Source organism: Phaethon lepturus, unplaced genomic scaffold (assembly GCF_000687285.1).
Source record: "Phaethon lepturus isolate BGI_N335 unplaced genomic scaffold, ASM68728v1 scaffold3161, whole genome shotgun sequence".
NCBI lineage: Eukaryota > Metazoa > Chordata > Aves > Phaethontiformes > Phaethontidae > Phaethon > Phaethon lepturus.
Window position 1 is genome coordinate 21,317 of NW_010515390.1, and position 27,594 is coordinate 48,910.

At 39.4% G+C, this 27,594-nt stretch overlaps 1 protein-coding gene across 1 annotated transcript in view; it reads left to right on the forward strand.

Moving 5' to 3' along the window:
- The window catches only part of CPED1 (cadherin-like and PC-esterase domain containing 1), a gene marked incomplete at its 5' end in the record, with an annotated part of 113,725 nt that overhangs the window by 10,028 nt on the left and 76,103 nt on the right, over positions 1-27,594 (forward strand). Inside the window, 8 exons of the mRNA XM_010295753.1 lie at positions 3,616-3,772; positions 5,252-5,420; positions 16,855-16,997; positions 18,292-18,364; positions 19,958-20,125; positions 21,152-21,256; positions 22,166-22,335; positions 24,335-24,394. Of these exons, the coding sequence (XP_010294055.1) occupies positions 3,616-3,772; positions 5,252-5,420; positions 16,855-16,997; positions 18,292-18,364; positions 19,958-20,125; positions 21,152-21,256; positions 22,166-22,335; positions 24,335-24,394 (1,045 nt within the window). The remainder of the gene's footprint in view (positions 1-3,615; positions 3,773-5,251; positions 5,421-16,854; positions 16,998-18,291; positions 18,365-19,957; positions 20,126-21,151; positions 21,257-22,165; positions 22,336-24,334; positions 24,395-27,594) is intronic.

Consider the following 27,594-nt stretch of genomic DNA (forward strand, 5'->3'; position numbering starts at 1 on the left):
CAAAAATTAGTGATATTAAGATCTGGATTTTTGAAAGAGGGGATGTAATCTGGACATGACACTAGGATACTGACACTTTCTAACTTGGTTTTCCAAGCTCCCTGACACATCTATCAACTGCTGAGCCTGCCTCACCTCTTCTATTGTAAAATGTTGATGTTGTTTATGTATTTCAAAAGGACTGGTTAATTAACAACAGCTTGTAGAGTGATTTCAAGATGGAAAAACATGTCAATTACTGCAAACAGTAAAGGCACTGCAGGCTAATTTTCATTTATGGTAATGTTGATTAACAAATTTACAGCTCTAATAAACACTGTTACTGCTTTTGAGTGCAAGAGCAGGTGAAGAGTTGCCATGAGAACTGATGCAGCTAAGTGTGCTGCAGTTCAGCACTACTGACGTCTCTTTATTTTATGATAACTATATTCATTGATTTACTAGGACTATGTTTACCAAAGTGAGGGACTGTCACTCCCTCATTAACTCTGCCTGATGGTGTACAATGCTGTGTGTCATTTCAAAGGAGTGAGAACCTTGTGAAAGTCTCAATCCTGCTTCTCCTTCTTCCAGCCACCTTGTAATGGGCTCTCTCCCAGGTGGATGCTAACACAAAACCAACAGAGGTGTGTAAGGCACCATAAAGACAGGATGCTCTACAGCATGAGAAATAATGTATGAGCATTGCCCCTTTTTTAGTTCTTGATGTTAATCACCAACACCCTGAATTTGTTTAACTTTCTCTTCCTTAAGAGATGGCAGGGTTCAATTTTTTTTTGTGTTGAGACATTTTGCGATGACTTAGGTCAATGCTAAAGATCTTCTACCCAGTAGTTCGAGAATTTCAGGACACTTCTGTTTTTGACCTGTCCCTACCATTTGGTTTTTTGTTGTTGTTGTTGTTGTTGTTGTTATATCCAGCTCCAGTAAATGGTCCACTGGGTACTGACAAATGAATTAATGTCAAAGTAATATTTTCTATTTCCCTAAAACAGCTAAAACTCTCATTTAAGATGGGTAAATACAGGTACAAACCTCATCTCATTCTTTTCAAACTCTGTCTTGTGAGTTAATACCATATTGGTTACTTGTTGCCTTAGCAACACAGTTAAAAACATGTTTTAAAAAGGAAAAGACACCCTACTTTCTCTTGAGTAATGAGCTGAGCAGCCCTTCCCTTCTGCCATATTCTTATTTTCAGTGAAATGCTTGCTTTCTTTTAAGTAAGAAAATTATGCTTTGTGCATTTCCCTTTTCTCAATGTTATGGTCATTTTAACTAAAGCAATTGCTGAAAATTATGTGTCTTTGACATAATTTGGCTTTTACATGATCATCTGAGAAGAGTTGTCATTCTTGTCCTTTTCAAGGTTCTGTTAACGTCGTCATGTAGCTATGGCTTAATGTAAAAGGTGTACATGTTATAGGGAGCTTGGTCTGGAGCACTTTCTGTCTCCTTTCAGCTGTGGGCTGTAGCCATCAAGGTTGGACAACCTGTCTCTCTCTCTTGTCTGTCCCTAGACAGCACTGGCAAGGGGGTAGCTTGGATTGCTGCCATGGGCTTCATTGGGTTTTGTGTGACTATGATCCCACTCGTGGTCAACAGATCAGTATCTTGCTGTTTGAACATCTAGGCCATGAGATTTGAACTTGCAGAGTCTGACAGTGCTGGGCTGTTCCTGGTGGATGTGCTACGGGTCCAAGATACAGGGGAACAGCGCTTAGCTCCGTAACTTCATAGATGATTGCCAGAACAGAGGGCTGCCTCTCGTCTTTTTACCAATGTGGGGATAAATCAGAAAAAGATCTCTGAAGTAATCTGTGCACTGTAGAGGGCTTTTATGTGTTTTAATAATGTTGGTTTTGCCTGAACACCAAAAAAGTATGATTAAACTTTATGCCCTGGGAATTATTTGCAGCTGTTAGTAGCTTAGTTTTCTTGCATAGTCAATGAAAAAACAGACCCTTTCAGAGAGCAGTTCAGAACCAGTGTTCCTCTCAGTGCTCCAAGGACTGGTCTCTTTCTCTCTCCGTTGCCTAAAGACAAAGCCTAAGAATACTGTTTTTTCTAATACAGGCACTTCAGTCAGGTGACTAAAACGATGCATAGGAGTAGTTGCAGTGGGACCATTGCAAATTACCATGGTGAAATGCCATTGTCTCTTTACAGGGTAGAAATTGCCATAGTGAAATGCCGCTGTGTCTTTACAAGGCAGACATGGAAAAAATAGCACTTGATTTAGCAGATCTGCTCCCTGTGCATATTCAGAAGCAAGTCTTCTAAATAAATGACTTAATGGGAGTTTGCTGGCTTATTCCTGTTACCAGTGCACAGCCAAGTAGGCAGACAGTGGCCTGTTTTGTCTCTGTACCATCAACAAACAGGTAGTCATTTGCAAAGTCCAAATCAGTTGTAATGCACAACACAAAGATGCCAATGAGAGTATAATCTGAACATGAAGTGCTATATTAATAAGTGCCTATTTTTGATTAGTAAAGCCTTTAATCCTGATAAATGGTGCATGTAAGGCAAAGGACCAGATTAATTTTAGATCCCAGCTGAGCTTGGAAGGCTGAACTGAGCTGATCTGATGAACAGCCTATAAACATAGACAATCACAATGTCATTTTAACAGGATCTGTATGAAAATGAATAGTTCTTTTCCGTGAATAGCTGCTCACAGCTCATTGCCAGAAATACAGCTTCAGTTTTACTTTTCCTTTCATGTACCAAAGTTGAGAGTGTATGCTTTAAATGAGAACCTATACAAATAAATTCATAACATTTGCACGATGAAATATGTCATTAAAAAGATAAGAAATAAGGTTTGGGAATAATGTGAACAGCTTGACTTTTCCCTGTCTATTACTTAAGAACTTGAAATGTGAGGTGTGTTAGAGTTAATGAAAACTACCCTACATGAAATAATGACATAACTTAAGGTCTCTGTGCTTTTTTATCAGCACAGTAAAAGCAGAAAATACATACCACCCGTTGACTGGTCTCACATCACAATATTTTGATTACTATTAATAGTCACATGCCTCAGTAATCTTGAGGACTCTGGTACATCAGTCCTGCTCCCACTGCGTTCGGTGGCAGAACTAAGCCTCCCATAGATTTCAGTAGCTACAAAACGTAACCTTAAATGTTGAACCTAGAAATAAGGATATGTGGTTATATACTGAGCTGTGTGATTACAGTGGCAAAGTCCCTTGGTCCTTAGTCAAATAAATTTCTTGTCCTCATTAATTGTAATTAGGGCTATATGAGAAACAAAGTTTTGGTATTCTGTATTTAGAAATAAAGGATTGCTATTTAGAAGAAGGGGGAAGGGCGTCGCTTATTGTATGCAGCACTCATGCACTCACCTGTAAAGTGGGAGCTGCAGCTAAGCCCCTGAGCTTACTGCTGGAAGGGGTGCTCGGTGGGTGTAAATCTCTCTGCCAGCAGATCCAAGAGGGATTATAGTCTCAGCATTTGTTATTTTACATTTTCTGCCGATGCCGGTAGCTCCTCTCTACCTATTGCGTTTTACACACCTTATCCCTCACAGCAGGAGTCCGACCGCTGCTTCCAACGCTCTGCTGACTTTCTTTCTTGGTGCTTTTTCAGACCTGCAGCTCCCAGTCGCCTCCCCAGAGTGCTCCGGCCAGCCTGGGCTGCCCAGGGCCAGCGCCACAAGCAGCGTGTCCCAGGGCGGGCAAAGCGCTGGCGAGGCACGCGCTGCCCGCCCGCGGTACTGGTGGAAGCGGAGCGCGAGCGCACAGACGTAAGCGAATGATCCCCCACCCTCGGAAACGGCGAGCGCTTCGTGGCGCGGTTAGTCGGGACTCGGGGACGCAGAATGTAGCGACAGAGGAGACCGCAGCAGGCGGAGCACTTGGATGTGTTGCGTCTCTTACGCATGCATGATGTTTGCTTCTGTACCAGCCGAGCTTGCGCGCGTTTCATGTGTGAACAGCTACGTCGCCATGTTGAGGGCATCGGAACATCTAGACAGATAAATAGAGACCCAGAGGCACCCCTGAATCTTTAGGTCTCCTGGTGGCTGAGGGGTCTCCTGCTCCCACCCCCGCCGCGCCCCTACCGCAGACACACATACGGAGTCCTTTGCACAGAGACCCTCCCTGAGGTGGAGAACTAAGAAGTTCTTGAGAACTGGCTGTGCAAGTGCTGCTTCCTCTTACAGTGTCTCACCAATTTTGTGCTCTGAGGCCCCACCATGCTGCAGAGGTGAGAAAAAGGTCTCTTTAAGATAGATATTGTTAGACTCCCTTAAGGGATGGCAAAACTGAGGCCTGGAAAGGCCACAGCTTACCACAGATTACACAGAAATGGGAGGAGAGCCCCATGTCTTTACCAGTAATCAGTCTCAGAGACCTGTAACTTGTATAGTCATCTTATCACTGCATTTTCTATGAGGTAGATTGATACTCAGAGGTTTTAGCAGGCAGAATAATGATGATGTTTGTGAATATGGCCAAGTATAGTTCAGATTTCCCCAAGTAATAAGCTTTTAAAAAGCAGACTTTTCCTTGGGTTTGCTTTTTTTCTGACCTGTTTCTATGGCTGATTCTCTTTGTGTGGATTATGGGAGTTGTGGGCCAGTATCTAGAGAACCATGTCACTTCCTAAACAAAGTTAGCTTGCATCATTATTTTATGTTTAGCTGATTTATTATGGGTTATTTCTAGGTGTCATAGTCACTCATAATATTTGGAATCATAGTTCATAGCTTTCATCAGGGAAAGCATGCAATACCACATGTTTCTGTCCCTATATTACATTGAAGAAAGTGCTAACAATAGTGCAGTCTTTCCATAGTTTGGGGTTTTTTTTCTGAATTCATTACAAATAAGTGTTAAATTTGGGTAGCTCAACTATGCACTTCTGTTATTTAAGCTGGTTGTATTTCTTTAATGTGTTTACCTTCACTCTGAATGCCCTGGGTTTGCAACAATTACAGCATGCCCACAATGCATTTACCCGGATGTACTCGCAAACGTAAGTCCCTCCTAACATAGTTACTTTCTATGTATGGAAGTTAAGGTTTTAAAATGCTGAAAGCAGTAAAAAGACTTGATATAAAGCTTTGTTCCAGACTACTTGGTTTCATCTACTGTGTTGTTTAACTTGGGGGAAAAAGGCTGATTTCCTATTTCCACTAATTTCACTATTTCACTGTTTTCTTATTTTCCTCATTTGCAAAAGCACTTAATTGATGGTCTCTATCCTTATTACTTTCCAGGAATTGGGTATCAGCTTCACCAGACCACAAGGACATCCTTAAAGCTCAAGACTTTTCTGTCATCATCAAAGCATACGTGCTAGTAACGTCCTTAACACCTCTGCGGGCATTCATTCATTCAACTGCCACTGTCTGGCATCCACCCAAGAAGAATCACTTTTCCGTAAAGGTAAAACTTTTAATTTCCTATTTTTCCCTCCTTCAGGCAAAGTAGAGAGATAGAAAACCAGATAATATCTTTCTTCTCTTTTACTCTTCCTTTATTTGCAGCCTCCAGCTGACGTGGATATTTTCCTAATGTACAGTTTTCAGTTCTCAGAATGAGTGGGCTTTGATTCATGAAGGGGAAGAGTTGCCCTGTGCAGCGGAGGTTATGAAGGGCCTTGGGATTTGCTTGCCTCCGAGCCCATTTTTATCGGTGACATTTGACAACAGTTGCAAAGTTTTCTCTCAAGCACAGCAGTCAGGGTGCTGTCTTGCAGTAATGTCTTTTGCCCGGATATTGACAGTGTTGTAAAAAAAGGAAAGTAAATATTTAAAATGGTTTGTTTAGATTTCTTTTTTAGGTGCGGTAAAACCAAATGGATGAGAGTCAGGGCACTTCAACTAAGGGGAAGGAAGTATACCATGAAGAGGCTGGACCTCCCATGGTCTCTAGGTTTTGTGAAGGATGTTTCACATGTGCCTTAACTGGATTAACCATGGACATTTCCAAGTGCCTGGAGAGACCCTTCTCTCTCCACGTCTAATTTGCTCAGCAGTCCTATGGGCTTCCAGACGTGCCTTCCCATTCCTTTATTCTTTCGCCAAGGAACTGTGCTTGCAACACAGAAGCTCTTCATGAAGGACCTAGAGTTCTGCAGCTGCTCCTTTCTTTCTGAAGGAGTAAGGTCAGGAGTAGCAGTGATTTCTTGAGGTCACATAGATCAGCTCCTGCAGCAGCCATCTGAGGATGTGTACACTTTGCCTATGTAACCCTCCTGGGGTAGGAGCAGGTCTCGGCTTTGGATCAGTCTGAGTGTTGTGGTGTCACTGTCAGGACTCTTAATGATGCCAGTCATTTGGTATATTCTACAATTTTAGCGCTCTCAAAGTTAAATGCCTAGTCTAAGCTCATTATCTAATTCTAGTTATTGGAGAAACAGACACCCCTAGAGAAAAAATCATCCCACACAATTTAGACACTAATTTTGGAATGAGATGTATTTTCTGCTAAAGTGTCTGCTTCCTTCCATGGGCTACAACATTCTTAGAGAACATGCCAAATTCTAGATTGCCAAAATTAAGTGAGGCGAAACTGCTTCTCTTTCTTTCCCCCTTCAAAAGCTATGGAATCCTACTGAGATATATTATTTTGCCATCTATTTTTAGGTGGCATTTATTTAAATTTAAGAAAACTAACGGTCATTCACTTTCAAACCTTAGGGTTTGGTTTTGTTTTATGTCTAATAAAATAGCACAATGTCCAGCACCACCACTATCACAGCTGAAGTAGGGACTACTTTAAAGGCTAGTAGTTATTAGTAATTGTGATATGGTTCTCTAAAATAATTCCCACTGAGGGAAGTCTGATGAACAGAGTGCCAGCCACCATTTACAGAGTACTTTGGCAGCTGAAGAAGCAATAAAAATGATAGATAGAAGCAGCAGCACATCTACAGAAGTTCCAATCTTGTTACTGCTGCTGTGGTGTTATATCTTCCACAGCTTTAGGCAGACTTGTCAAAATGTCAAGAAATAAACAAAAAATAGGCACCACAGAAAGCACATTTGTAGTGATGTATAGATTGAAATGGAAATCAACAAAATGATGGAAGGTGGGGTGTATAACATTGCCTCTCAGCATAAACAGTGTGCCTTATAAAGAAACTGGGAAAAGTCAGGGAGTCTGCAGGAGAAGTGAGACACTGGGAATTCACGGAGTGGCCAGAGTGCCCTTACTGGGAGAATCACAGAGAGGCTTCTGTGCTTGGTGCAGAGGTGTCAGGCAGGAGATCATCAGTCAGAAAGCAATACTTGGGAGAAGGTTTGAATTCAATTGTTGATATCCTTTGGGATGAGATTACATCATGGAGCCATCACTTGTTGTCGGTGGAATGTACAATACCAGCAGAGTGATCTCTCCCAAAGTAGCCGGTGGAGCTGTGCATATTTGTACCTGCCAAGGAACTTGGTCCAGAAAACTCCTAAGCTTTCAGTTTCTGCCAACTGTATTGTGTTGGAAGGAAAACTGTTTGTTATGTGGTGAAGTTCCAACCTGTCAGTAGTCAGTAATGACAGAAAGGATCTCTAGGACCGGTTATTCTGCTGATTGACAGAATACCCATCAGTGTCACTGGAGACTGAACATGCCCATAGAGGAGACTTTGGTCTGGAAGAATCTGCTAGCGTTTGACGTGTTTTTCCCCAACAGCAGCTGACTGAATTATTTTTTTTAAATTAGAATAATTTTAATCTGCTGCATTGCCATCATAGATGTACTGCCTTCAGTAATGCTGCACAATAATTTAGCGATCTCCTCAGTGTATATAGGCCTCCGGTCAGCAAATTTTCTCATACCAGTATAACTAAACTATTATTGATGAGGAATTGATACACAATTGTGGTTAACTTGGTTACAACATTACTATCAAAAACTCAGAATGTTGAGTTTAAAATTTGATCTCCTATGTACAACAACCCGTTATGGTTGCTAGAAGTAACCAGAATGTGGTATATATGAAGAATTTTTTAAGACTGGAGATAGGGTAACAGATGATATCAAATTAAGAGAAATTGTGTAAAGAAAACCAAGAATTTTAATGAATTAAATAATAATGCATTCCCCACTGCTTCTTTCTTAGTAAACTATTATAAATTATTTTTACAATTCAGATTTACTTATCCTAATCACAGTGGCAAGGTTTCAGAATGACTCCTTGAATAAGCATTGGCCAAATGGCAGTTCAGGAAGAGTTCAAGTGTGTTTTGCTCACCAGCTGCCCGGCTTTCTCTGGATTATACATATTTTAGTACCTCAGCTCAAGAAAGCAAAGGAAGCTAAATCCTGTGCTGGCATGAGGATTTTGTGTGTAGTCAAGGAGTGGCAAAAGTGCGACTCTACATTTGGGCCCTGGTTGGGAAGATGCAGGAAATGCAGGGGAGAGAATGGCTTTCTGCCACACAAATGTTTTGATATAAGACTTGCGTAATAGCCTTATTTCCTTGAGGAAACTTGGAAACCCCTTGTTTAGACCATCTGTCCTTTGAAAAATTAATAATAAAATAGAAGCTGTCTATTTCGCATATGGTACCACTTAAGGGATGTGTTTCTGTCAATGTACGCAATAATTCCCTGCGTGTTAATCGACATTATGCATGTGTACTGAGCAGAAGGCTGGCCTCCGGAATAATTTTCTTTTTTTATAGAAGCTGGTGTGTGAAACACTCCTTTATGATTAATTATCTCAAGGTTTAATGCACTGTGAAGTACTTCCTTTGCCCTGCCATTAACCTTTCCCAACCTGGTCCAAGTTCTTAACAAAGAGATGCACTTTTGTAGACTTTAGTGGTGCCACGTCCTGCGTCACCTGGGAAGGCTCTTCCGTGCTGTCGGCAGCTTTGCATGGCCCCTGCTCTGGCTCGCCAACCCTTTGCTCATCCAAAATAGACAGTCAGGTGTCTCCTGGATTTGAATTCCTTGACTGGTGTACTTGCATAACCCTCAATACCCTCAGCTGAAACTATGCTCTTAAGTGATTTTCCAGTTTTGCAGTGAAGTAAACATAATTTATTAAAGCAGTTTGCTGTTAAGCTTGCTGTGGTATAAGTCACTATAACTATCGCTGAAATTCTCTCTCTGTGTATTAAGCATTTGGAAACTTGATTAAAGAGAAATATTTTTTATACTTAACATATATACAAATAAAACTGGACCTTCACTTACTCAGGAAATACATCTCTTAATATGACGTGGAGGTCTGGCTAAGAGCTGAACACTGTAAAAACTAGGTTGCCCTCAAGTGGCCAGTTTTGATATATTTTAAGTAATAGCCACAGATATTTAATGTGAAATAGAATGCAAACATACATGCAGGTAAAGAGAAAAATGCTTAGAAACAGCAAAAAGGCTCAGGATTTTTTGCCTTTGTTTTACTTTTGAATTCCATATTCTTGCCCTGTCACTTAGCAGGAGCAAATACAAAAGAAAATTACCATCAGCTGTTAATCAGCTAGACTGCAGGGTTATTTGGGAATAAAATTAAATTTGTTCATTAGGTTCTGTGAGAACTTAGCACATGCATTTCACTGTTCTTGCAAGTAGCCTGTGTAGAGAATAAATGCTCTAATGCTCCCCTTCCGGGGAGACTGAGCATAACATAAAAGCCATCTCTTTTCTGCCCTCACAGCACCTAGAGCCCTATTATTTCTCTTTTCACTGATATAAGAACGAAAGTCTGTCTGGACTAGGGGAGATCAAAGATATGCTTTGTCTGATATTCTGTTTCTGGCAACAACCAGACCAAGAAAGCACCACGGAACTGCGTCACAGGACAAGCACAAAGTGGTGTTCCTCCTTAGGCAGACTATAGCTATTTCTGGTAAACCTGCAAGGTAAGACAGAAAATCGGAAGCAGAATATATATCTTTATGTTTAATAAATTCTAGTGGACTTTTATGCCATGTAATTCTCTACTAGATTTTTTAATCCATTAATGCTTTTGGTCTTCCCAACATCTTGTGGCAATGAGATGCTACAGATTATTTATGTGTTGCCTGAGAAAGAATATTTGTTTGCTTTAAAACTTCTACCTGACTACTTAATTTCATATCCCTAATTCTTGTCTTAAGAGAAAGAATGAGTAATCCTTCCTTCTTTATTTTCTCCAGGACTGTGCCAATCTGTCATGCAGTGCACAAATGAAGTTAAAATTCTTCCTGGAGTTCTTTTCTGCTCTTCTCATTGTGAACATCCCAGTTTAGCTAGTAAGAGCTCTAGTCAGATTATTCTTTATAACATGTGGATGTGTCATAAGTAAGTCTTTGCACTGTTATCCAGGCCCTTAGCTCTCTGCTTTTCCCCCGGATCACAGAACCTCTCGCTCTGGCTGTTTGATCTGGGCAGCTCTGTAAGCATGCCCCTCTGTGGCTCCCAGCTTTCCCAGACCTACCTCCTGTTATCCTGATTCTTTTTCTCATCATTCCCTTTTTGCTTTCCAGCTTCCCTTAGTCAAGCTGATCCACTTCTTCTTCTCACAGAGAGCTGGGAAATGCTGTTAGTAAATCACCTTTACTTTTCCACTAAGAAGTCGATGTTGGGTTGGGAAACCATTCTTAGTTCAGTCTCAGTCAAAGGACCTAATTTAGTGGTTGTTGAAGTTAGTGAGCAGCTTTTTGTCTTTAGACATAGTCGTAAGAGCAACGATCTTTAGAGGGAAACTTTCTCAGATGGCCTTTTCTCCTCCATGTAAATAGTTGTAAAAGTGTTAAGGAACAAGAGGTAGTTTTGTCCTGAGCTATTAAGTAACACCTCTTTAAAAAATCTTATATAAAGAAAAAAATATACATAAGTGGGAAATTTACTGTATAAAATAGCTGAATAAAATTGTGGCTTCCCCCTTCATCAAGTGCCATGTTAGAGCTGCAGAGAAATACAAGAATTGAATTGATTCAAATGAAAATATCCTCAGCTATTCTCAAGGAGAGGCAATTACCTTAAGTCTTTTGAGACCCTGCAGATCCAATTGATCAGAAAGACTGCAACAGCTCCAATGCATAGCAGAACGATCTGGAGAGGACACGCTTTGTTACTTCAAAAAGGTAATTTCTTGAAACCAAAAGTCATGCTTTGGTTCCTCAGGAGTAAACTCTGCTCTCAGATATGATCCTGCTAACTTCTTCTGCCACCTAGTTTTGAAGGCTACAACCAGGAACCAGCAATGTCCTTTCAAAATCTATTCATACCAATCCTTAAAGTATGATGAACCAAATCTCAGAATGTAAACCTCAAAATTACTTAATTACTCAGTAGCCCCAGTGGCCTCTTATCTTCTATCTCCTTGCTTCTTGGGTAAGTTTAGAGCTCAGCTGCACCTCCAAAGGTGAGATACTATTGCAGGAAAAAAATTATGAGTTCACATTGTTTAACCCAAACCAGGATAGAAGTGGCTAATTGATGATATGTAATTAACTGGCAACCAGTAATAATAATACACTCGCTGTCTATTTTAGTAACAGAACATGTAAACCACATAAACACTTCAAAAATGTTAATAAATATTGCATATTTCTAAACATCTTTCTATAAATATCTGCTGAAACTGTAGTCACACTGACCTACTAATCCACGTTTAGCCAGACCCTGTCTCGCAGGCAGGATGGGTTACAAACACATCCCCATTCTCCTGGGATGCATCTTCCCTTCTTGTGTGCACCTCTGCTTGGAGAAGTGGGGGCTCCAGCTCTGCCTGTACACGTGGGACCCATGCCCATCCTTACATCCTCCTCTTCCCTGCAGTCTAGACAGAGGTTGTGATGCCAGTGGACTGACTTTTGGCCGTGCCTGACCAGGTTTTGACTGCTGCTGTTTCCACCTCAAGGTGTCTCCCCCCACTGTAAATTTTCATGCTGCTTTTATATTATTTCCCAAGCTGACTCCTTCCTTGTTTCAAAAGTCACTTTGTAATTTCCTGGTTAACCTTGTTGATGGTCGCCTTCCTCTTTATCATGGTAAGTTTGGGACAAACATCCTTCCAGACAGTTCTGTATATTCCAGGCACACAGGTTTTGTTGCCCGTGGGTGGGCTGTGTGAGCACTCCGGCGGTATATCTCTTCGCTGCCTTCAGTGTCTCATTTAGATTCCCTGTACAGTCATTGGAGGAACAGAGCAGGTTTAGATTGCAATTAGTATCACCATTTTGAGATGTCTACCTTAGGATGGCATAAATCATGCTCTTGAAGCGTCTGTGTTCTGCAGTGAGGTATGAAAGGAACCCAGACATTTAGCTTGTACATAGACATAAGCCATGTAGTCTTGTGGGGTAGGATTCCCTTACAGATTTTGACACCTGAGGCAATTGTCTTCACGTGAGCTGTGCCTCTGAACACCTACTACGATCAGTGGAAATGATGCAGGAAGGCAGGCATTTTAAGTTTGCCTTTATTGCCAGTCCTATGGTTAGTCAAGAAAAATCTTTCTTGTCTCATCAGGAGGGAAGACTGTGCTAGGACTGAGCTAGAATGCAATCCCAGAAGGATCGCTACAGTTTTTTATTACAGGAAAATTAATTTACATCATCTGTGGAGTGTTGGTATCTAACGCCCAGTGCACGCAGTGTCTGGCTGTCTGCTGCTCAACGCACTCTGAACAGGGCCCTTAAAACAAGGGGTGGAGGTAGAAGGGGCCGAGAGCTGGCTGTCTAAATCAATTTATACCCTTTCACAGGGAAATCCTCAGCTGACCATTCAGCTAGCTGCCCCAGACTGCCCCAGCATCTCTTCTAAGAGATTAATTTGCAGAAAAATTGCAGAGAAAAATCCTTTCAAGGGAGTTACTTCAGTTGCCATAGCATCCAGCCCTGCAGATCGCACACTCTTCCACTCTCCTTGAGTGTTCATGAGTCTGTGCATGAACCTTGCAAATCGTAATACTTTTGTCAATTAAATTGCATTTTTTCAGTGTGTCAAGCCTTTAACTGATGGTCAGTGTATTTTTGAGGAGCCAAAGTGATCTGTATCACTGAGACCATAAACCTTATGCAGATTTTAAAAAGTGGATGTCAAAACAGGTAGAGAAAAAACATTATAAAATTAGTATTGACGTAGACAGATCTCTTTTTTTTTTTTTGCAATGGCTTATCCTAAAGCAAAAGTAGTTATCAGTGACCAAAAGGTCAATGAGTTAAAATTAATCTTAAGAAATCTTATTTCTAGTTCATTCTGCCTTTAGAGAAAATGTGTGTTTGATTCATGTAATTTGACCGCATTTACACAATTTCTGAAAGGCATTACATAAATCTGTAGAACATATGTGGAACATACCTCCAACTGTATGCATCCAGAATGTGGATGAATGTTTTCAAGCTCCTCAAAAGTCTTGCAATTCTGTATACAATGGTGTCATTGTACAAAATATTTGTGCATGTCTGCATGGGTTTACAGCATACTAAAATTTAATCCTTATTCCTCTGCTTAAAAATTTGCCAGCCAAAGGTCAACTTTCTCCCAGACTAAATTTCTGTGATTGCCACCACTTTTTCCCATTCTGTCCTCTTTTTTACTATTTATTGCTGCTTTTAATCACACTCAACCAATAATGAGATTGAATCTTGCTGGACAGGTAGTCTGTTTCCTCTGAAGGTGGGAGAGCAAGCATCACTGGTGATCGTCTGAAGTAATCTTCAACTCAGTGACTTTCATATTTTGCAGTTGAACATAGATACTTATTCGTTGGGCACACTCAGAAGAACCTTAGGTTGCTGCAGGTTTTCACACTTTATCACTCCTAATCCATATACTCTACATTTTCCCTACCTGTTGCTAAGAATCTTGCAGAACCCATAGGAGTCAAACCTACCCTGAACTGGTTTAAATAGGACTTTTTTCATGAATTGGAATTTAACCAGGAGTATTAGTCTCTTGTCTCAACTGGTCCTGAAACAGACTGACTAAATACTTATTTTCAGTCATTGGCTTAGAATAAACATTGTCCTAAAACCTGATATCCCCTAGTGAGGACCTATTGAGCACTGTTTCTTTTCTAGTTTGGCTAAGGATGTCTGTAACTAAAATGCAGTTCCTTGGAGAAGCTGGTTTTATTTTAAAGCCTGTTGTGTTGGAAACAGTTTGCTATTATAGCCAACACCATGCTGTGAGTGCAAATAGGGCAAATCAGCTTGTCTTTCATAAATTCTGACTAGAAATGTATACATTGTGTATCCTTTGAGTTGAGGTGCTTAGGGATTGATTTATGGTGAGGAGCAAATGAGCAAATGGGGCTTTTTCTGTCCTGCTTTCCCCTCCTTCCAATAATCCCCACCTCTCCTTGGAAGATTATGCAACTCCTTATCTTCCCTGTGTAGCAAAACAACACAGCTTCTGTCTTAGCCCCTCAATACCCACTGCAGATTTAGGAACTTAGAGAAAAGGTGCAAGCCAGTGTAGCAGGAAGGCAAGTGATGTACAGGATCTGGCAGAGATGCTGGAAATAGTTGTCAAAGTCAGCTGAAGATAGTCCCACCTTGGTCAGATGTGTCTTCATTTTAAATTTTTCATTTCACATGAACAGTTTAATTAACTGGTTTTGGCCTGAACAAGGAACTGAAATGGGACAATTTCACTCACAAATTAATCTAAATCAGAACTGATTTGAAAAATGTGCAGCTTCTTGTCCACAGCTTTGGTGATCTTAGACTTTGGAAAGCACAGACTCCGTCTCAGCCTGTTGTGGCAATGAAATGGAGTGTGATTTGAGGATTTGCATAATCTCTTTCTAAATATCAGTTCTGGGGCTCTTTTGCCCTTGAGACTCATGGAATTGCAGTACACATGGAAAACTTTCTACAACATAAAAATACAGGGTGATGTAATTCAAAATTTCAACACGATGCAAATATCCAAAAGGTAGAATTGAGGCTATATATGCAACCTTTACTTTGTGTTTTCTTGGCAGTCCGAGGTTTAATTTCATAACTTTAGTCATATATACTTTTGCCACTTTTTTCCTACTGGCATTTCAAATAGCTTTATCAGAAACCGGAGAAAGAGCACTTGGCATTGCAAACCTTCAGCCCAGATCTCTGCCTGGGACACATTTCTTTTAGTCAGTAAAGCTTGGAAAGGGAACCACTTGTTAGAATAAAACTAAAGGTGATAAGAACAGGAAGACAGGCAAACCAACGTCCTACCCACCAGTTATTTACCAGCACAACGGAACAGAGTTACTGGAATTGAAGAGAGCAAAAAGCAGAGGATCAGCATTAGCTGCATACTTGAGTGTTTCCCACAGCTGGCTGTAGGCAATCATATGTGGTTTTTTTTAAAGGAAAGTTGGAAATCCTGATTACATTTAACTGCAATATGCTTCCCTGAAGAAACTGAAAGCCATTCATCCATGCCAATGCAGACCAGCATGCCTGGCAGTATTCATGCTCACAAGGGGAGGCTCCACCACTATCTAGAAAATTCTGTGGACTTAAGTGGACAGAAGCATGTCATAAGGACATCTGGTGTCAGCACAGTGAACGCATCATAACACGTCGGCAGTAACTAGTGGCGTACCTCAGGGGTCCCTACTGGGTCCGTTCCTGTTCAACATCTTCATTAAATGTCTGGGTGATGGAACACACCTCTAGTGGACACAGAACTGGGAGGAGTGGATGATACACCAAAGGGTTGTGCTGCTATCCAAAGGGTTCTCATCAGGCTGGAGAAACGGGATGATGGGAACCTCATGCAGTTCAACACAGAGACGAGCAAAGTTCTGCACCTGGGGAGGAACAAACACATATGCCAGTATATGCTGGGGGCTGACCAGTTGGAAAGCAACTTTGCAGAAAAGGACCTGAGGGTCCTGATGGATGCCAAGCTGACCATGGGGCAGCAATGTGGCTTTGTGGCAAAGGCGGCAAATGGTATCCCGGGCTGTATTAGGAGGATTGTTGCAGCTGGTCAAGAGAAGTCATCCTTCCCCTCTATTCAGCACTGGCAAGGCCACACCTGGAATGCTGTGCCCAGTCCTGGACTCCCCAGTACAGAGGGATGTGGAGCTATTGGGTAGAATCCAGCAAAGGGCCACTAAAATGTTTAAGGAACAGGAGCATCTCTTGTATGAGGAAAGGCTAAGAGAGCTGGGACCATTCAGCTTTGAGATGAGAAGGCTCAGGGAAGGAGCAAAGAAGATTGGAGCCAGGCTCTTTTTAGTGGTGCCCAGTGACAGGATGAGGCAATGGGCACAAACTGAAACACAGGAGGCTCTCTCTGAACATCAGAAAACACTTTTTTGCTGTGAGGGTGACTGAGCACTGGCACAGGTTGCCCAGGAAAGTTGTGGATTCTCTCTCCTTGGAGACATTCAAAAGCTGCCTGGACATAGTCCTGTGTAGCTGGCTCTAGATAGCCCTGTTTGAGCAGGGATTTGGACAAGATGACCTCCAGAGGTCCCTGCCAAACTCAACCATTCTGTGGTTCTGTGATTCTGTGATCATGTTTTAGACCCAAAATACCATATTAAGTTGTGTTATGGACTTCTTCTAAAGGCCAAGTTTTGCTAACCCATCTGCAATGAATACTTGATCATGACTGTAGTCAAAAGCAGATAGAGAGATGCCAACCACATCAGTCCCCAGTAGGGTTGTTTACAGAAACCTGGTTGTGTTTTGGTCACGTGCTTTGGTCATGTTACTCTAGTGGGTCATGTAGGATAATAGAAAACATATGTAATTGCATTTCTAAGTCAATTTAGTAGAGAAATCCTAGAAATAATCATAATTTTTTTCCTTTCTGAATATCAACACAAAACTTGTTCTGTGTATACTTTACATGTGTTATCTCTATGTGTTTTAGACTATATAAATATATCTGATTTACTGTAAATGTTAAAAAATATGTGTAATCTCTTTCACAGCTGCAAAGGTTTTTTGAGATATTCTTCAAAAGCAGTTCTCCCCAACAAGCCTTCAGTGACATGAAGGAAGCTATAAGCAAACTTCTACTTATAACTGAGGTCTTCAGTGAATCATCTGCCTCAGGACCAAATTCTTTCAGTCAGTAAGTGGCTTGCAGTGGTCATTGCTATACTATTGTCAAGATAGCTCCTTAGAACAGAACAAAAATTGTAGAGGATACATGGCTCCTAAAATAACAAAATCCTCTCTATTTCATACTTCCTTATAGAATAAAGTAAGGATGTGCCACATTTAGGAAGTAAAACTCTTCAGTATCTGCAGTGTTTCTAGTTTGCAAAAAGGTTATGATGAATACCTAGGACCAGATACTGTGTTCTGAAGACGTGTTTCAGGCAGTACAAATGAACAGAAATCACTCACAATTGGGCTAGTCCTAACATATATAAAGCTGTATTTCCCTTCAGTGAGCCCTCTGTCATGTGTCAAATATTTAAAGTTAGAGTAGCCCAGACGGTTGAGAGCTAGCTGCGGCAGGCAATCTGAACTAGAGACACTGTAGAATACATTATGAAATGTACCTTATGAAACATACCTAGGCAGAAGCAGTCATTTTTCTGTGGGTGTTAAATCATTGCAATAACTTCTATTTGAGTGTTATGGTTCTTACGCATAAATCAACATGTATTGTGTAATATATTTATTGATTAAAATTAATATTTGTTCTATATATGTTATGTCACATCCCTCACATTTTTATGGTAAATAGAAAATAAGTTACGATTTATTACATTTATATGTTTTATAAAGCTATTTGAGAACCTGTTTGTTTTAGTAGCAGTAATATAAATATCATTATTTGACTTATGCAAATTGGGAATAAAGATTACATTGTGAGTGGAGAGGGTAGCGAGGAGGGGAGGAGTGTAACAGGGATGGAGCTATTTTGACAGTGGTCCAAACTCTAACATCTTTTTACCAATGGAATGGATATCTCTTGTTTATGCAACCCAACACTTGCTTAGAGCTCCTGGCCCATGCCTTCAAACATCCCCATAGCTGCAGCACAACCCTTTGGCTTCAATGACCCCAGAGAGTTTCACTATCTATTACCCTCCAGGTGTCTTCAAAGCTTTTGCAGGACCCATTCTCATCAAAAGGCATTTCCTCCTCCAGTGTAGTTCATCTCCCTCACTGGTTTAAGAGTCAACCATATAAATACACTTTAATATAACACTGTTTCATCAGCACACAATCTGACTCTATATTTAATGCAGTTGACTCTTCTTAGAAATTTTATTTATTATTTATTGTATGTTTTCTCTTGACCTATGTTCTTGTGTATGTTCTCTGGACCTCTGTGTGTATGTCATTGTAGCATATATTCCACAGTGGTACCTAACCTCAGTGAATCTGATTCCTATTATATTGTATTTCAGGTGCAGACAATGTTTTCAAATGCTGACCTTTGACATTGGATTTGGCACCTCCATAACCCCAGTAGTTCTTGAGGTGAGAATTACATAATAATAATTACAAAAATTATTGCTTGACCCAAAAAACTTACACCAAAAAGAACACAGCAGGGAACCCTTTCTGACAGTTGCCCTCAAACCTCTGAGAAATGTCCAGGTACATTAATATTAATTTTGCCTAACGGTGGAAAGTTGCTGTGGGAGAAACCAGTTTTTAAAGGGACAGCATTCCTATGAAGAAGTTCACCTCACCATTGGAGTGTGCAGACCTTTCAGTTTTAGCATTCTGGGATTATCACCTCAACTGAGTGTCAGTTAAACAGAATCCATAGGAAGCATTGCATGCAAGTAGAGCTGGGTATTAACTGTGCCGGAACAAAGAGGAAGGGAGGAAGTTAAAATACCGCAACTGGGTTTTAATACAAGTCAAAGCTCTCCATTGTACTTCTCAACTCATCACCGGCTTTGACCTCCACTGTGCTACCTTCTTTCTGGATGGTCCTCAAGGCCCTCAAAACCACAGAAATGTGACCTGGGGCATAAGCTCCTTGTGCCATTTTTATACCACTCCTCTGCCTCAGAACAGCCTGGCCAGAAACAAAAATTGTACTGCTTTCCAGCTGCTTCTCATTACCCCTGTATATACATATGACTCTGTATATATCTAGGTATATAAAAACTTTGTCCATATTTATGATACACAAAAGACAAAAAGAAATTAGTAAATATATCCTGGGAAATTATAGGAGAAGACTTTTAAAAGTCATCCTCAGTTAAAATTTGCTCAAGTTTCTAGTAACAATCCCCATCCTTCACAAAACAAAGTTTAAACTTTAAACACAAAGGAAAAACGGACAGTTGAAAGAAAGTTTGCACAATTTAACAATCCATGAAGACAATCTCCTTAATTAGTCTGACAAGACTTGTTTAGCTAGTGTAAGAAATGTAACACGTCAAAAGAATTTAGTAATTGTAAACCAGGCTGTAAAAAAATTCTCTTAGGAGTTGCTTAAAAAACTAAGCATAAAGCATAATGTCCTCCTGCCTGTATAGTAGTCTCAACCATCAGCCATAATCCATAAATGTACAGTGATTCGGTAGTGTTTAATAGTTTTTTATGAAAATACAAAGTGCTCTAAAAAATAATGGTTCATGATTACTATGACATTTGACTTTTAATATTATCCCTTGTAGTATGCACACACAACTTGAAGTTATATTTGTGTTTACGCTAAAATACTAATTTATTCATATTTTATAAACATGAGTTTATTAACTTTGTTTATATAATGTAAAATTTATACCTTCATATGTAGCAACTCTTAAATACCTGAGAGACTTGTATTAACATATACGATGACATTTCATTTCTTTTATCAAATTTTAAATCAAACGCGGAAAAAAACTCTCACATGAGAATGCAATATTGTACTCTATCCGCTGGAGGTCAGCAAACATTGTGGTGTGTAGTTCTGACATTAAATGTGGTAGATATTTGCTATACTATAACCCTGTCTGTTTTATGTGTTATTATGACCTTTTTTTCATAAATAGTTCCAGTTTGAAACGTGATTATGAGAAGACTGGACTTGATATTCAAACTATAAATTCTTATATTGTTTTCCAACAGGTGCATGAAAACTTTGACTTTCAAGATGACAATGAATCAAATATTCAGGACCAAACTTTCAAAGAATTTCTTTTTGAAGATACTTTTAAACTTCTCCTACCTAATGAATCCTCAACATCCAGTTTAATAGAAGCTTTACAAAAAATATATGGATCAGCTATGACCAAGGTAGTTCATTCCACCTTTTTCTTGCTATTAACTATTTAAAAATACTTCATTCTAAATTGTATGCTTTTCTGAAATTGTTGGTGCCAACTTATAGAATGAAGGATTTATTTAATCAAAAGTACCTGTTACTGAATTCTGTGGAAGTCATGAATAAAACTGTACTTATATTGAACAATAGATTTTTCTTTAATTAAAATTTCACTCTTAAATTACATCATTCCTCAAAGTACAGTACTTTAAAGATATTTTTAAAACTTTAACAAGGTAATTTTCCCACCATTTTTTTTAATGATCTTTTTTATTATACAGATTTGTGTGTTTTCATAAACCTAGAACCGATTAGCTCAAACAAGTAGATTCATGAGTATCAGAACTAAATTTTGTTTCCTACAACTTTGGGTCTTATTCTGAATACAAAATCCAATTACAGTCCTTTTCCATTTATAGAATCTGTATAAAGTTTTCTTCACTTCTCAAATCTATTTCTGACAAGCTGGGAACTCCTTCAGCAGTATTTCTCTCAGCCTGGGCACTTGTAAAGGGGTATTTCTGAGGAGCTCCCTGCTTGCAAGAGTTACAGGGACTACATTACATTATCCATGTGACTTCTGCCTCTCAGGCAGTTGTGACTAAAACAGGGTCATGGTTTCTAAATCTATGACAGGATAAACTAGGAATCTGCAGACATAGGCACACATACGATACAATCACCTAAGTCTGTTTTCTATAGGAAACCAAACCACATTTCAAACTGTCCACTTCATTGTCTATACTTTATGCCGTCTCTTCCCATTGTAGTTTCTATGGGCTCTTTTCTACACAAAGCTAATGCACAGTCCACTGTATTCTAGACTGAGAAATGGGAAGAGTTATCAAAGAGCTGGCTTGACATTACTTTGGATGTGGTTAGGACAAGTTGAGAGCTGCTGTAACTTGTCCCTTTGATCAACAAAGGGATTGGGGTCTAATGAAAGCACACTGCTTTCCATGTGATTTCACCAGAATATGCTGCCCTTTCCTTCATAGGATGGAACTTACCACAAAGATGATGAGCAATGTTTGTCTTTAGAAGAGATTAATTCAATGATTACTTTCATAAAGGAGCTGAAGAGTCTTGGACAATTTGAGCTGGTAAAATAAATAGTGTTTTGTTGTATTAAATACATATTTTATGTAAAGCTCTTAACATTTATCCTTCATTATCATTTTTTGCTATCTTTGGAGCATGCATTAGGCTGGATGGACAGGGAAGCAGAGAGATAGAGGTTATCCTGATCTTATTTTGGAGAACTTTTGGAATTTAAATTAAAAGAGATAAAGAAATAAAACAGAAAATTTAAGTTGAGGATTCATTGAAAAGGACAGCTAAAGCAGAAACAGAGACCAGAAAATAGAATGAATGGAAAAAGAGGACAATTACATAAATGACTAATGACTTGGTAATAAAACGGAATTATAATGAAGCAAAGCAGATGTGAATGGAAGAACTGAAGATAGCACAACACTGAGATCATGACCAGAGAATAGATATAGATTAAAAAGTGTCAAAAAAAGCAGGTGGAATATGTAATATGTCTTCTTCTTCACACTTCAAGTGAGTTCATTTCTGGAAAATAGAGATGGAGAAATAAAAGTCAGTGTCTGTGAATAGGCATGACTGTTAATGAGGGAATGACAAGTATTGGGAAATAAAAGATCTGCAACTGGATCCGTTGTTCAGAAAGTCTGCATGCTACCAGGATTTCTCCTAGATCTCTTGGATGAGTATCATGGTTGGAGACTGATGAGGCTTTCTGAAGAAGGATTGGGTTGAATAGCTCTGGAAGTCATATCAGAGGCAAAGGAGTTAGACTTCCATGTCAGTACTAGTAAACCCGATTTGCAAGGCTGGGCAAGTCCGTCATTTTCTACACATGTGAGAAAGAGCATTAATATAAATCCATCCGTATGCTGCATACATTGTCTTCTGATCGTTCCTTACTTCTATGCATTTTACAAATGTTATAACATGTCACCTCTAATCAGTGTCTCTCTTCTCAGCTTTTCCCTTCTGCTGCACCCAAGATTCAAACTTTACTGCACGACCTTTATCACATGGTAGACCCAATGAGGCGGCTTGGTTCAGTCCTGACTGTGCATTGGTTGCTTTCCAGTTTACTTGAACAATTCCAGTTCATGACTAAAGAGGCACATACAAATCTTTCAGAATGGTAAGACAGCTATTATATGATATGTTCAGGAGTAGTTTCTCAAATTATATTAATTGCAGTAGCTCCAGTGAGCACGATAAAACTTAATCCTTCAGCAGATGTAGGTGGATTTATAGCAGTTGTGATGAAGATCCATCATCCCATCATGGTGCACTGTCAGCCATTCTGCCATTAGAGTTCCAGCTAGGTTCCTACGTGGACAGTTTTGCTCATTTCTAATACAGAGGACTCTGGGTTAAAAGCTGAAGTAAAGCTACATTAAATTTTTTTCTAAGAAATATGAAGTAAATTAGGTAGGTTGTTTCCAAACAACTGTAAACTCAAAATTGAGAGTGTTTACCAGGGTTAAGACTATCTTTTAATTTATTCACAATTAGAAGCAAAACTGTAAAGAAAATTTCAGGTGAAGATTTTTCCAAAAGAGACTAATAATTTTGAGTAGCTCTAAATTTTCTGTCCAACAGGACACAGATCAAAGAGCACAATACTCTGAGATCCTCATTTTAATTGGTTTTGAGAAGCTGGAAAAATATTGTAATGACAGTGTTGGACCCATCGAGCTTCTGGAAAAAGATTTTAACTTTCATAAGGATGGAGGGAGGGAGAAAGGAAAAAAGAGAAGAAAGAAAAAGAGTGAAAAAGGAATGAATGGAGGCAAGGAGAAAAATTGTGGTATACTATATGTTCAGTATAAAATTTGTAAAAAATGTGTTTTCTGTGCCCATTCTGTCCTGGTTAATGACGTTTCATACACATGTATGCCATACTTCTTTACTGATTGCAGGCATACATTTTGCAAACAAGGGCTTGGGAACAGAGGCACATTAGAAAATACATGTGTTCCATTCCACTGAGTCTCAAGTAAAATGTGTAAATGACATTGTTTTGTACATTTTGCTTGGACAATGCCATAGTGACTATATCAGGCATCTGTAAGATTTCTTAAGTTTTAATTTTGTTCCTCATTGAATTGGGTGTGGCTTTCAACTAGTCAATGGTCATCTGTATCTTTGTTCGTTTAGCTATAATGTGGAGCTTATACTTTACCACTGCGCTAGCTAACTGTTTATTAGTGTTTTGAAAATGAATGTGCTAAGTGTTATTGTTGTTACTGCAGGCCACTCCATGAAATGTAACTCAAAGATGCAGCTGCTTGCATTCATGTGTAAGCCCTTGCCCTTTTGCCAAAATATTTAGGTTTGCATATCAAAGCATACCAAACTTTAGCAGCTTTCTGTTCTAATCTAAGCTGTGCCACTCACTCCCTCTGAGCAATCCCCTTGGCCTCTTTTTTTTCTTCAAGCTGATTATTGTATGTGTATAAATATGTAGAACTACCATGACCTTTCTTCAGGGCACAGGCCAATCTGCTGCTTTGCACTGTATTTTTCTGCAATGGCTAAGCTAATAAAGCCATTCTGTTCATTCACTCTATAAAAAACCATGTGTTTTGACGTTGCTAAATCATAATCTTCCACTCCTATAGCTACATGCATGTGATGGTGATGCATGTGTCAGATATGCATGTAATTATACTTAATTGCAAGGAAGAAAGAGCTTAGTAGAGCTTACTCTCCAAATAACTCAGGTATGCATTTTCTTTGAGCTTTGAATAATCTTTTTTGAAATTCACAGCTTTGATGAGTTTGTATATCAGAACACTTTTCCTGAATTTCTTCTGTTAAGGCCAGGTTGTTCAGTCAATTTATTTATTGTTCTTATTTCCCCAACTATGCAAAATTAGTATTTCCATTTACAAAATCCAGTGATTTGCATAACTGACTGTCCAACCAGACAAGCATGGACACTTATGGGAAAAATAATGACTTCTGACTTAGGTCTTGTACAGCTGTGCTGTTTACTGATCATGAATCCATTCATAGGATGGAGACAGGATTTCAAGAATTTTCCTGGTGTACTTTTCTTAACCCATTTTATCTACATAACTAGTATTGAAACGTTAGATGGTATTAGTGAACTCTCTGAATTCCTTCCACAGGAGAAGCAAGAAGAACTCTAGAAACTCTTCTCAAACTATGATGAAATGGTTACAGCTTAGGTGAGAATGACAATCTCACATGTATAGTTATAACATATTACATAGTTCTTTGAAAGTGGTGGAGTGGTACTACCTAACGTGTGCACTGAAATAAATTTTCTGCATTGTTTGTGCACTGTTTTTCAACTCTATGCAGTCTCAACTTGTGATATGACTAAGACATACATCATTACTGTCTTTTAGAATTGGGGCTATGAAGTACTATGGTAAGTATGTTTGGCTGTGTTAGCAGAGTAGCATGGGAGAATCAGATTAGTGAGAAAAGCTAACCCTTTTGTATTTGCATAATGCAAAAGCCCAAGTAGGTCAATAAAGTTGTAAATGCTTTCATAAAATCAACTGATATATTTGGAAAAGTGTTACTAGCTTCCCATATGCAAGCCCTTTGTTAGGTCGAAATAGAAGCAGCAGCCCTCAAACTGAATTTGGGTTGAAAATAATTTCTTGGAGTTTAACTTGGTCATGCTCATCACTTGGGCAGTTTAAGAAGCAAACATGGTTTGGACTATGAAGCAGAAAAAGACAACAGCAAGAAAGTCTGCTCTCTACAACTACCTGAAAGGGGGTTGTGGCAACGAGGGTGTTGGCCTCTTCTCCCAAGTAACTAGTGATAGGACAAGAGGAAATGGCCTCAAGTTGCGCCAGGGGAGGTTTAGACTGGGTATTAGGAAAAATTTCTTCACTGAGAGAGTGGTCAGGCATTGGAACAGGCTGCCCAGGGAGGTGGTGGAGTTGCCATCTCTGGAAGTGTTCAAAAAACATGTGGATGTGGCACTTCAGGACATGGTTTAGGGGACATGGTGGCGCTGGATTAATGGTTGGACTTGATGATCTTGAAGGTCCTTTCCAACCTAGTGATTCTGTGATTCTGTGATTCTGTGAAGATCATTGATCTGCAATGGGAAGAATGAGAGAAAAAGGGAAGGAAAGAAGAAGAGAGACAGTTGGGATTAAGCGCCAGGAAACCAATCCTGCTCTTGAGTGCACAATTTTGTATTTTTCTTGAAGATCAGCACAAGATTCTTTGTTCGGTGAACCAAATGCCCTCATGGAGATTCTGTGATTGAAGCCAAGCAAAGACTCTACAAATCTACAAAACAGAGAGCTCACACTGCCAGTTAATCAAACAGAAGAAAATTGCTAGTGATCATCTTTCACAAAATTACCTCTGATGGCTCCTCATTTTCAAGAGACACCTGCAAAACATCATCTAAAGAAATAAAATTCATAATTCTAGTGAATACTGAAATATGGTCTCAACATTGACTTTATGACCCATTAAAAATTGCACCAACCACAACTAGCACATCCATCACAGGCCCCAAAAGTGACCAATTTTTTCCTTTTTATGTTATGAAAGTTATTATCTATTTCTATACATCCTTCATTATTTACACCTCTAACTGCTTAGAAATCAGAGCTGCATTACTATTGCTGCTGTCAATCCTTTCGCTTTTTTAATTTGCTGAATCAGAGATTCCTAAACGACAGGTTCACTGTCAATAGTTTGTGACATACACAGTGGGGATCTCTCAAAAGGTATATTCACAGGCATGCCCTTATCTAGGGTACCTGACATACACTCATTAGTTTCATTAGAGCTAATTGCAAAATGTGTAGGCAATGCGCACATCTGCGCTTGATAGCTCCTCCAAGATACTAAGTAAATGAGGGCCTGCTCATACAGATGAAGGTCCCTTCCTGAGTAACAGCGTGTGAAGGCAAGAACTCTGCAGAGTCCGGGATCTCAGCTGCTCCCTGCCTGAGGAAGAGCTTCATAATGGTCCTTAGTCCTGCCGCTGCAAGGAGCTTGGACAGAGGAAAATTTAATGGTGCTGATGATTAAAAAGTCCAGTCTTCAGCAGAGATAAATACAATAATCTGAGTATCTTTCTGTAATATAATTTCTAAATACTACATTTTGATACCCTGATGTAATTAGATAGAGTTGTTATATGTCTCTTAATGTTGTCTGATGATAATCGCAATCTCTTTACAGAATAGACATGTGCAGGTCATGCAGTTCCTTTGGGAGCTGGTGCCTTGCGCTGGTGGAGGCTGCCACACTCCTGAGGTGTCCTCTGGCTAAACAAAAGTGTGGCATTTTATAGGCTTCAGAGATCTGGTTTTCACCTTACAATAGGGTTTGGGACTGGGCAATGCAAAAAGGAACAGCAGTGAGAAAAAACATATTTGACAGGTGTTAGCCATTACCTCTTTGGCAAGCAGAAAGAGGGGTTCTAAATGACTTATAACTTGGAAAACAAACTCTCTAATAGTTTGTTAAGTGCCTCCTTTGACGGAGGTCATGAATGTGCTTGAAATTAGGGCGGTGTCTAGACATTGCAAGCTCAAAACTACATGTTCATGCACACTCAGATACACACAGATCTGCCAGCTGCTTTTTTCCTTATCTCAGTGAGATACTGGAGAAATCTCTGTTTTATTATTGGACTGTTTACCTTTTGCCATGATTGACTTCACTATTGCTTTCAGCAGCTCCTGTTGAAACATTAGTGATGGCTGATTGCATAAAACAATATTGCCACCTCCCTTCCTTGACACAGACATAGGTTTTGTGTCTTTCCAAACTGAATGGGCAGCAGTATCTGGGAAGAAGCTGCTTTATGAGGACTTCGATGGAAAACACCAAGAAGAAAATGTGAAAACTTCAATAAATGCTAATAGACCTCTGAAAAAGTCTTATCAGCCAGAGGTCCAGTTCAAGGATTGGAGAGAAACCTACTGCTTTTCTTATTCTATGCTCCCACAAAGTTATATGAAAGAAAAAATCTGCAGAGTTAGCAATATGGACACCACTACCACGTTAATGAATTGCTGCAATTGACTTGTTTTTTTTCACTGGGGATTTTGATATATATTCTGTATGTTGATCATGTGATTTGTTTTGAATTAGCAAACAAACCAAAACACATAGATGTTTCTTTCTACAAATTCATGCTAACCTCTGCACAGATAAACACCATGACACAGGCCTTCATCTATATTTAAAACTTTTTAAACAAAGTTTAGCTTTAACCTCAAATATATACAAAAAAGCAGCATACAAACAGTTAAGAGATGTGGTTTGGGTTATTTTATTCTTGACTATATCCACTTTTCCTTTTCCCAGGGGATTTTTATATATATTCTGTATGTTGATCATGTGATTTTGCAAACAAACCAAAACACATAGATGT